Consider the following 12,267-nt stretch of genomic DNA (forward strand, 5'->3'; position numbering starts at 1 on the left):
ACTTTGGCCGAAGGTTCAATTGTACTATGCCGTTGGATCAACCGACGACCTGAATACCAAAAAAATGCAAAGACAAGGATAAAGACAGGCATCCGAGGTCAACCGACGACGAAACCTCTTCTAGGCCAGTCGCCGGTTCACTGGTTCTCAGTGAGGTGCTTTCGCAGCCCCTGACACCCGCTACCTCAGAGCCACAGGCCACTTCTGACTCCCATGTGGAGACAACTAGGCCTCTGGAAACTCAAGGTATTGGGCCTACGGAAACTAATCCCTCAGATGGGTCCGGAGCCGCTGAGCAGGCATTGGCTTCTGAGGGTGTTTTCAGACCTTCACAACTTACCATTAAAACAACAGCCAAGACAAAAGTACCATTAAAGACCAAGAAACAAGTACAGCATTCTCCTGGACAGTCCTCCATGCCTAAGAAACAGATGCTTAAAATGGCCGAAGACCTCATTACTCTAATCAGGGGTTCCCATCCCCCTCCTGAGAAAAGGCCTAGGCAGGATACAGACTATGATTCCTCTGATTCCTCTTCAGATCAGGGATACTCTGTACCCCCACCCCCCTATGAGGACGCTGATGCTGAAGAATCTATCCCTTCAGCCTCTCCTCCTGAGGATTATTCTTTTGGGGAAACTTTACATACCATGAGGGAGCATTTCCATTGGGAAAGTCAGGATTTCTCTGAATCCAAGAAAAGGCTTAGGGATTTCCTTTTATTGCCTCAGCACAGGTCCCTGGCTATTCTGCCTGTGCTAGATATTGTGGATGATGTGTTCTCTGAATCCAGCTTATCTCCTGATTCTTTGCCCCCTGCTCCAGCCAAGCCAGATAGGTATTATAGAGTCCCTGACTCTCACAAGTTTCTTTACAAAAACCCTTCTGCTGATCCAGAAACTATTTCCCAAGGTCCAAAAGAGGTTATGGCTTCCATTGCAAAAAATCCGGTACCCTCTGACAGAGATTCCAGAGCTTTGGATAGATGGGGGAAGAAAGTATACACTTCTGCAACTTTAGCAGTAAGAGCTTTAAATTGCCAGTTTCACATGCTTAAGTACCAGCAATATTTAATGGCTCAGTTAAAACAGAAAATGCTTGCAAGCTCAGAAGCTCCTGATTGTAAAGAAATGCAGGATTTATTGCATGCAGTTGAACAGGTGGGAAAACATACTCTGCAATGTGGTTTAGATTCTTTAGAGGCCTCTTATAGAGCCGCAGTTACAAGTTCCGTGATTCAAAGACATGCTTGGTTAAAAGAACAGAGTTTACCTGATCATGTTAAGGCAAAATTATTGGATGCTCCTTTACAGCATGATACCTTGTTTGGTGTTAAGGCAGAAGAGGTGTTAAAGAAAATGGAGGATAACGCTAAATCTATGCAAACAGTCAAGGATTTCTTACAGGTACAGCCACCTCGATTTAACAGAAATTGGCCAACAAAGAATTGGTCCTTTCCAGTGTCAGACAGGCCACAGATAGGCAGATACAGACGCCCAAGAGGCAGATCTCAACCCCAAGGCTCAAACAGACAATGACAGTGGGGCACCTCAACCCCAAAAGGAGGTGAGGACAAGTCTTAACCTTACAGGAAACAGTCACAATGACTTTCCCCTTCGTACGCCAAGTACTTCCCTTTTGGAAGCCCCTTTAGGGGGAAAATAGCACTTTTTTCTCAAAACTGGCAAACAGTCACCCAAGACAAATGGGTTCTGAATATTGTATCTCAAGGTTACAGGTTTCACTTTCATACTTTACCAAGGCTAAAAGGAATGCCAGACCTGCCACAAAATCAATGGGCAGAGGCACAAAAACAAATTTCAGCCCTCATAGACGTGAGAGCTATTCAAAAAGTACCACAACAGGAACAAGGACAAGGATTTTACTCAAGACTCTTCCTGGTCCCCAGAAAGGACAAGGCCTGGAGGCCCATACTAGACCTTTCAATTCTGAATACTTACCTGGATATTCCGAAATTCAAAATGTTGACATTACAGCAGCTTCTACCCATGCTGGGCAAGAAGGCTTGGCTTGTTACTCTGGACCTCAAAGAGGCATACCTGCATGTTCCTATCAGACAAAATTGCAGAAGATACCTCAGATTCAAAGCTGGTACAATGCACTACAAATTCTCTGCACTGCCCTTTGGCTTATGTACTGCGCCCAGGATCTTCACAAAGTGCCTGGCACCAGTAATTGCATTTTGCAGACAAAAAGGAATTCAAATATATCCATACCTGGATGACTGCCTCATTCAAGCAGAGACAAAGGACATTCTTATGCAGCATCTGGCGTTTGTAAAAAGGTTGCTAATTTCTCTAGGGTACACAGTAAACGAAAAGAAGTCAAAACTAGTGCCCTCACAACAGATTATATTCCTGGGTGCCAGCTTGAATACAACGGCCCAGATGGCTTATCTCATGCCAGACAAACAACTTCAACTAACTCAATATTTTCACTTACTGGCAAAAAAGTCCCATCTCCCTGCCTACAACAGGAGTTTCGAGGGTGGGCACAGGCATGTTACCTAAACAAGGGTTAGCCTTTTACCCTACCCACAGCCAGGCAAACTCTAACAACAGATGCTTCGGATTACGCCTGGGGAGCACACAAAGCAGGAAAATGCATTCAGGGCAAGTGGACCACAGACCAGATGCATCTTCACATCAATCAAAAAGAGATGTTGGCTGTTCAAAATGCCCTAACAGCTTTCAAGGACCTTCTGCATCCAGGACAATTATTACTAAAGACAGACAACACCACAGTAATGTGGTACGTAAACAAGCAAGGGGGCACTCATTCTTATCCCCTATGCAGGCAAGCCATGACCTTGTGGAACACAGCTCTAATGTATCAAGTTCACCTGCAATCACAATTCCTGCCAGGAAAGAAAAATACTCTGGCAGACGATCTAAGCAGAAATATCATGGACCCTCACGAATGGAAATTGAATCCACAAATCTTCAGCATGGTAACGCAAAAATGGGGATGCCTAGGCATAGATCTTTTTGCCTCCCCAATGAATTGCCAACTACAAAAATTCTGCAGAAGGACTTCTCACAAGCAAGTATTCCTAAAAGCCAGACAAGAAAAAACACAGATGATCCTGATTGCTCCAGACTGGCCACGCCAGCACGGGTACCCTATCTTAAGGAACTTGGCTCAAGGCCCACCATGGATTTTGCCTCAAATTCCATACCTTCTGACTCAGCAAAACAATCAGATCCTGCACGGTCAGCTCAAAACCCTAAACCTGGCTGCATGGCAGATTCATTAGTCAAACAGGCAACACCTCTCTCTAAAGCTGTTATTGTTGTCATTTTGGGGCCAGGAGGCCTAGCACCAGGAAAGCTTACTCAGAAAAATGGAAGAGATTCTGCGCCTGGAACCAGGCTCAAAGCCTTGGCCCTGTTGTTCCAAACATTCCTCAGATTTTACAATACTTAACTGAGATGCTGGACAGAGGCCTATCCTTCTCATCAATTAAGATCCACACCTCTGCCATTTCAGAACATTACAACACGGATCCTCCTTTATTCTCTCTTCCCTTGCTAAAGCAGTACCTCAGAGGGGCTAAAAACATAAGACCGCCCCAGAGAGCACCAACACCAACTTGGGACCTCAATTTCGTTTTGGAAAAACTGACCCTACCACCTTTTGAGCCAGCCAATACAGCCAATCTAAAATTTTTATTATGGAAAACAGCTCTGCTCCTGGCAGTAACTTCAGCACGAAGAGTCTCAGAGCTACAGGCATTAATGGCAGTGGAACCTTTTATAATTTTTCATCAGGACAGGGTTTCTTTAAGGACAAACCCTACCTTTATGTCAAAAGTGGTATCTAGCGTGACTCTTAACCAAACCAAACCATCCATTTGCCAACTTTTTATCCAAACCCCCAGAATAAAGGGGAGAAACTTCTGCATTCTTTGGACATACACAGGCAGCTACACTTCTACTTGGACAAAACAAAAGCTTTCAGGAAAACTGAGCAACTGTTTGTAGCATATGCTGCAGGATCACAGGGCAAGGCTATCTCAAAGCAGACTATATCCAAATGGATAGGACACTGTATTCGTTACTGCTACACACAGCATGGAAAATCAGTCCCAAATAACATTAGGCCACATTCCACCAGGGCAACAGCCACTTCAACAGCCTTTCTCAGAGGAGTACCTACCAAGGAAGTTTTGGAGGCTGCAACTTGGAGTTCAGTGCATACCTTTACCAAGCATTACCACCTGCCTCTTTACTCTAAATCCAGAGCAGGATTTGCCACTGCAGTTCTGCAGGGCCTCATAGCCAATCCTAACTCTTTATAGACCAGCCACCCAACCTTAGCTTTGGGATTCTACCCAAGTGTAATGACTGCAGCAGTGTAACACGATGAACATAGTACAGTTTTGTACCTACCATAAATGTAGATGTTCGAGTGTTCACACTGCTGCAGTCCACGTTACCCTCCCTTCATCCCCTCTGAACTAGCTGGGCTTATCTATGCCTTTCTATCTTATACAACCTTTGTGGTGTATTTGCTTGTAACTGAAGGTATTGTTTTTATTTTATATGTATATTTTTTTATTAGCAATATGTATTGCCTACCTACTGGGGGGCACCTGACATCTGGGGCAAGAAAAACTGAAGAAAATGGCGTCGGATGCATGATGTTCATCGTGCATACAGCTGCAGTCATAACAGATGGGTTCTCTTGCCGTCAGGCAGGTCCTCGGTCGGGCGAATTCCAAAGTCTAGGTCCGGCGTTGGTTGTCGTCGCTTCTTCCCTGACGTCAGTGCGACAGGGATATAATAGAACCAGCCGACGCCATTTTCTTCAGTCTTTCATGCCGCACGGTGCCCGAAGCAGAAGCAGTTCGCAAGTGCCGGTCGGCCAGCTCCTGAGATTACGAAAAATTTGGAACCGAAGTCTTCTTAAAAGCTAAGTACCCCGTTGGGTTGGTTTTCTTGCCTCAGACCGATGTCGGACAAAGTTAATAATTGTATTTCTTGTGAGAAGCAAATACTGCATAAGGATTTCCATTCCCTCTGTATACCTTGTTTAGGCCCAGACCACGACGTCTCGGTCTGTCGCTTTTGTGCTACATTCAACAAACGCATTATTAAGCGTCGGGCGGAGTTCGCCCAGCTTTTGTTTGGGAAAGCGTTTAACTATACTATGTCGTTGGATACTCAGACTCCGGTTTTGTCTAAAAAAACGCAAAGACAAGGACCGACACTCGAGGTCCGTGGCCTCTATCGACACCACGTCAAAGCCGACTACACATGGTCCGGTTCTCAGCGAGGTGCCTACGCAGCCCCTGACTACCAACGACACATCTTTGGCGGTGTCTCCTGTACCCGAGGTCGCAGGCTCCTCGGCCCACACCCCGACTACAGATACCGAAGCCACTCTTGTTGTTGAAACACAGAATGTGGACAGGTCCACCTCCACTCAAGGTGTCTTCAGACCTTCCTCTTCTTTCTCCATCAAGGCTTTCACCAAGTCTAAAGCAACCATGCACCCTAAGAGACCAGCTACACAGGGCCCATCTCCAGGCCCCATGCCTAAGAAACAGATGCTTAAAATGGGTGAGGATTTAATTACTCTAATCAGAGGTTCTCAGCCACCTCCGGACAAAAGACCCAGAGTGGAAGAAGATTCCCCCTCCTCTGATCAGGGCTCCATTATTTCAGAACACTCTGATTATCAGGAACAGTCTTACTCCCCTTTTGAAGACTCTGATGCAGAGGAGTCTATTCCTTCTGTATCCCCCCCTGAGGATTACTCATTTGGGGAAACTCTGCATACCTTAAGGGAACACTTCCACTGGGAAGAGCAGGATTATTCAGATTCCAAGAAAAGGCTCAGGGAATTTCTTTTGTTACCCCAGCACAGGCCTCTGGCTATACCTCCTGTCTTGGACATCCTAGATGATGTTTACTCGGAGGCCTGCCTTAACCCGGACTCTCTTCCTCCAGCTCCAGTTAAACCTGACAGGTACTACAGGGTTCCTGACTCACACCAATTTCTATACAAAAGCCATGCTGCTGACCTAGAAACCATCTCACAGGGGCCCAATGGAGTTAACGCCTCCATTGCCAAAAATCCATTGCCTTCCGAGAGAGATTCCAGATCCTTAGAAAGGTGGGGAAAAAAGGTATATACTTCGGCTACCTTATCCATGAGGGCCTTAAACTGTCAGTTTCATATGCTAAAATACCAACAGTTTCTGTTATCTCAATTTAAAAGTAAAATGTCACAACCTGAACAACCAGACATGAAGGAGTTGCAGGATTTGATGCATAGTGCAGAACAAGTGGGTAAACATACCTTACAATGTGGTTTTGATGCTCTAGAGGCCTCCTGTAGAGCTGCTGTTACAGGCTCAGTCATACATAGGCATGCCTGGCTCAAGGAACAAGCCTTGCCTGATCATGTCAAAGCTAAATTACTAGATGCCCTTCTTCAAAAGGATGTACTATTTGGGGCAAATGCTGAGGAAGTATTATGGAAAATGGAGGAAAAGGCTAAATCAATGCAAACTGTGAAAGAATTTCTGCAGGTTCAACGACCAAGTTTTAGTAGAAATTGGCCTTCCAAAAACTGGTCCTTTCCTGCCACAGACAGACCCCAAAGAGGCAGATACAGGCGCCCGAGGAGCAGAGGACAATCACAAGGATCGTACAGAGGCAGACAATGGCAAGCTCCTACACAAAGAGGTGGTGAGGACAACTCGCAATCTTTCAGAAAGCAAACCCAATGACTTTCCCCTTTGCATGCCAACCAGGTCTCAAATGGCAGCCCCCTTAGGAGGAAAGCTGGCACTATTCTCAAAAAATTGGCATGTTGTCACAAAGGACAAATGGATCCTGGACATTATAAACAGAGGCTACAAATTCCATTTTCATACCCTTCCAAAAATGAGAGGCATGCCAAACCTGCCACACAATCAAAGGGCAGAGGCACAAAAGCAAATTTCAGATCTTATAAACATGAAAGCTATTCAAGAGGTACCTACACACGAACAAGGTCAAGGTTTTTATTCCAGGCTATTTCTGGTGCCAAGAAAGGGAAAAGATTGGAGACCTATTTTGGATCTTTCCATCCTAAACACATTCCTACTCGTACCAAAATTCAAGATGCTCACTCTACAGCAACCTCTTCCCATGCTGGGCAAGGAGTCTTGGCTGGTAACATTGGACCTCAAGGACGTCACAATGTCCCAATCAGACAAAATTGCAGAAGATACCTCAGATTTCTTGCAGGTTCAACCCATTATCAATTCTCTGCATTGCCCTTTGGCTTATCTACTGCACCCAGAGTATTCACGAAATGCCTGGCATCAGTAATTGCCTACTGCAGACTTCAAGGGATACAAATATACCCTTATTTGGACGACTGCCTGATCCAAGTGGACAGCAAGCACATTCTTCTGAAACATCTGGCTTATCTAATAATGTTATTAAACTCTCTGGGATACACAGTCAACAAAGAGAAATCAAGGCTAATACCCTCTCGGAAGATAATTTTCCTGGGTGCCAATTTGGACACAACCACACAGATGGCCTACCTCACGCCAGAGAAGCAGGGGCAACTAATTCAATATTTCAGAACACTGGCAAATTGCACCAGGCTGACTGCAAGGAAAATCCTGCAGGCTCTGGGATTCATGGCATCTTGCATCTTACTAATCCCATGTGCAAAGCTGCATATGAAAAAACTACAATGGTACCTAAAAAACATATGGTCTCAACACAGCCACAGTTTGGAAACAATAACACCACTAATTCCATGTCTGCAAAAGGAATTTCTGTGGTGGGTTCAAGCATGTCAAACAAACACAGGTCTTCCATTCAGCAAGCCTCAAGCAAATCAAGTCATCACAACAGACACCTCGGACTACGCCTGGGGGGCGCACATGACAGACTGGTGCATTCAGGGCAAATGGTCCCAAAAAGAAAAGCACCTTCACATCAATCAAAAAGAAATGCTAGCAGTAATAAATGCTATTATAGCTTTCAAGGACCTTCTACAACCAGGTCAACTATTGATAAGAACGGACAACACCACAGTTATGTGGTACATAAACAAGCAGGGAGGAACACATTCTTATCCCCTATGCAGACTGGCCATGTCACTTTGGAACATGGCCATGGACTTACAAATGGAACTACAAGCACAGTACTTGCCAGGCAAGGAAAACACGCTGGCAGACAACCTAAGCAGGAATATGACAGATCCACACGAATGGAAGTTGCATCCAAAAGTTTTTACAGAAATAATCCAAGAATGGGGAAGGCCAGACATAGATCTCTTTGCCTCCCACAAAAATCATCAATTGACAAAATTCTGCTCAAGGATCTTCCATCCAAAGGCCTGGAGAGTGGACGCTCTCTCTTTCAGTTGGACATCAATGACAGTTTATGCCTTCCTGCCTCTTCCTCTGCTGCCCAAAGTCCTATTGAAGACCAGAGCAGACAGACCAAAGATGATCCTCATTGCTCCGGACTGGCCATGGCAACACTGGTACCCACTCCTGAGGAGCCTGACTCATTCCCCACCATGGACCCTGCCTCTAATGCCTCTTCTTCTGACTCAGCACAGCTTCAAAACTCTTCACAGTCAGCTGAAAACACTCAATCTAGCTGCATGGAAGATTCCTTAGCATCGCAGCAGGCCCTACTCTCCAAGGAGGTGCAGGATGTCATTTTGGAGGCCAGAAGGCCATCAACTAGAAAAGCTTACTCTGCAAAATGGAAACGTTTTTGTGTCTGGAATGAGAAAAAGGGCCAGAGCCCTGGAAAACTGAATTTACTTCAAATACTACAATATTTGGCTGAACTGCTAAGCAGTGGACTTTCGTTCTCATCCATCAAAATCCATGCCTCAGCCATTCCTGCAGAATACAACACTGATCCACCTTTATTCTCTCACCCTCTATTAAGACAGTTCCTCAGAGGGGCTAAGAATTTAAGACCTCCAAGGAAACAACCAATACCTGCTTGGGATCTTAATTTCATTCTGGAAAAACTGACTTTGCCTCCTTTTGAGCCAGCTGCCTCATCAGATTTACAATATTTGTCCTGGAAAACAGCTTTCCTTCTGGCTATCACTTCAGCTCATAGAGTTTCAGAACTACAGGCTCTTATGGCTGTCCAACCTTTTATCATCTTCCATCAGGACAGAGTTTCATTACGAACCAACCCGTCCTTTATGCCTAAAGTGGTATCCAGGGTAGCTTTAAATCTGGCCATACATTTACCTACTTTTTATCCTAATCTTCAAAACAAAGGGGAGAGATTACTACATTCCTTGGACATCCACAGACAACTGCGTTATTTGGACAGAACAAAACCTTTCAGAAAATCAGAACAGCTTTTTGTGGCCTATGCGGTAGGAGCTCAAGGAAAGCCAATTTCCAAACAGACAATCTCAAAATGGATAGCCCACTGCATATGCTTTTGCTATTCCTTTCATGGCAAAACTGTACCTACAGGCATTAGAACTCATTCCACCAGGGCCACAGCCACCTCTGCAGCCTTCCTCAGAGGAGTTTCTACCAAGGATATTTTGGAAGCAGCCATTTGGAGTTCTGTGCATACCTTCTCCAAGCACTACAACCTACCATTATACTCCAAATCTAGAGCAGGCTTTGCCACTGCAGTCTTGCAGGGCATTTTGGCTCCTCCTAGTTCCACCTAGTGCCTACCACCCCTTTCTTAGCTTTGGGATTCTACCCATCTGTTATGACTGCAGCTGTATGCATGATGAACATAGTACAGTTTTGTACCTACCATAAATGAGGATGTTAGAGTGCTAATACAGCTGCAGTCCAGGTTTCCCTCCCTCCTTCCCCTCTAGGGGTATTCTTTTATGGTGTATTTGCTTGCAACTACTGTTTTTTGATTATATTGCATTGCATTATTACATAATTTTATGTATTGCCTTCCTTCTGGGGGCACCTGACATCTGGGGCAAGAAAAACTGAAGAAAATGGCGTCGGCTTGTTCTTTTATACCCCTGTCGCACTGATGTCAGGGAAGAAGCGACGACAACCAATGCCAGACCTAGACTTTGGAATTCGGCCGACCGAGGACCCGCCTGATGGCAGGAGAACCCATCTGTTATGACTGCAGCTGTATTAGCACTCGAACATCTACATTTATGGTAGGTACAAAACTGTACTTTATATACCCATGGCACACTGACATCAGGGAAGAAGCGACAGCAACCGACGCCGGACCAAGACTTTGGAACTCTGGCCGACTGCGGGGACCGCCTGACGGCAGGATAACCCAAGTGTAATGACTGCAGAAGTGTGAACACTCGAACATCTACATTTATGGTAGGTACAAAACTGTACTTTTTGGAACCCGCGGATGTCTCTGCCTTGGATGAGTCCGGAGCCGCTGTGCAGGCACCGGCTTCTGAGGGTGTATTCAGGCCTACAGATTTGTATATTAAACCGACGCCATCTTTAATATTAAGGCCAAAAACTCGAACTATGTCTAAAAAATCGACACCTAGGCCACATGTGCAGGCCCCTATGCCTAAAAAACAAATGATCAAAGCAAGCCATTTCCAAATGGATAAGCCATTGTATTAATTTCTGCTATAAGCACCATGGAAAAACTATCCCTCAGGGGATCAGATCCCATTCTACCAGGGCTGCATCTACCTCTACAGCCATTCTCAGAGGTGTTCCTACCAGAGACATTCTAGAAACTGCTACCTGGAGATCAGTTCATACTTTCACCAAACATTATCATTTACCAGTTTTCTCTAAATCAAGAGCTGGCTTTGCCACTGCTGTTCTGCAGAGCCTTATAGCCGGTCCTAATGCTGTATAAAGCCATCCTCCCAACCTTAGCTTTGGGAATCTACCCAAATGGAATGACTGCAACAGTGAAACACGAAGAACATAGTACAGTTGTGTACACTTACCATAAATGTAGATGTTCGAGTGTATTCACTGTTGCAGTACTGGTTACCCTCCCTCCATCCCCCTGTTTTTTTCTCTTACTATGCCTCTACTTTCTTTTACTATACTTATAAGCCTTTTTGGTGCATTTGCTTTTGTTTGGAGGTATACTTTTGGTGTTTTATATTACCTATATATATTTTTTTTGGCTCCCTATTTGGGGGGCACCTGACATCTGGGCCAAGACAAACTGATGTAATGGCGTCAGCTGCATGTTTTATATACCCCTGATGACCTGACGTCATGGAAGAAGGGACAGAACCGAAGGAGGACCCAAGACTTTGTTAATCAGGCCGACTGAGGGCAACCTGCTAACAGATTACCCAAATGTAATGACTGCAACAGTGAATACACTCGAACATCTATATTTGTGGTAAGTGTACACAACTGTACTTTTTTGGTGTACGCAAACTTGGTATTAGGCCGACACGGTTCTGAGGGGCTCTGAACCGAACCCATCAGTGATGAATGGAAGAAGATCAACAACACAGATGGAATGTTATGGTAAGACATAACTTCTTCTTTTTTTTTTAACTTGCATGACATGAATGTCTCTCACACAAATTTATTTTCCAATTTGCATTATTTTGTTTTACAGGTATGGCTTAACAGGTGGTGATGTTTTAGATAATGTGGCTTATGCGAGAGCATTTAACACAGACCACCAAACTCAACTTCTGTACCAGGCTTCTGCTATGATGGCAGAATCAAGGTAAGTTCTCTCTCTTTTGGGAAATAGATTACTATAATAGATGTTAGGATTCAGTGGTTTATATGAAGATTAAATGTGCTAGATTCCCGAGAGGTATCTGTATGTTATATATATGGTAGATAAAAGGCTGATTCAGTGGACTGCTCAGTAAGCTAGTCTTATATCGGGATGGGGGTATTGTAAATATTAAATTCAGTATCTTGACTAGTTAACTCTGGTTGGTATATGAACAGTTATGAAAATGTTTTCTAGACTGAAGTAAATGTATTCAGAATCTGTCATTATAACACTAAATTACAAAGAGGAATACAGTTTGCATGAAATTGCTTAGACATATTTATGGTACAGAACTAGAATGGTGCTCTCTGTACGAGTTCTAACACATTCTCTCTGCTGTGTTTGATGTAACATTATGTACATTTTATTTAGTTAATTTGAGAAACTATGTAGAAATCCTTTTCCCTTTATTTTTAATTTGTGGTCCTTTCTTTAAAAGCAGAATAGGAGGCTTATAATTACTCCCTTGATCACCTTTATCTTCTTGTGCCCAAGTTTTGAGATGAACATTTGACGGCTG

The 12,267-nt window shown here is 44.3% G+C and overlaps 1 protein-coding gene across 1 annotated transcript in view; it reads left to right on the top strand.

Moving 5' to 3' along the window:
- Positions 1–12,267, top strand: part of RAD51 (RAD51 recombinase) — a gene marked incomplete in the record, with an annotated part of 432,211 nt that overhangs the window by 234,337 nt on the left and 185,607 nt on the right. The window contains 1 exon segment of the mRNA XM_044074184.1: positions 11,577–11,690. Coding sequence (XP_043930119.1) covers positions 11,577–11,690 — 114 coding nt within the window.

This window comes from Protopterus annectens, chromosome 6.part0, assembly GCF_019279795.1.
Source record: "Protopterus annectens isolate FY-2018-M chromosome 6.part0, PAN1.0, whole genome shotgun sequence".
Classification (NCBI taxonomy): domain Eukaryota; kingdom Metazoa; phylum Chordata; order Ceratodontiformes; family Protopteridae; genus Protopterus; species Protopterus annectens.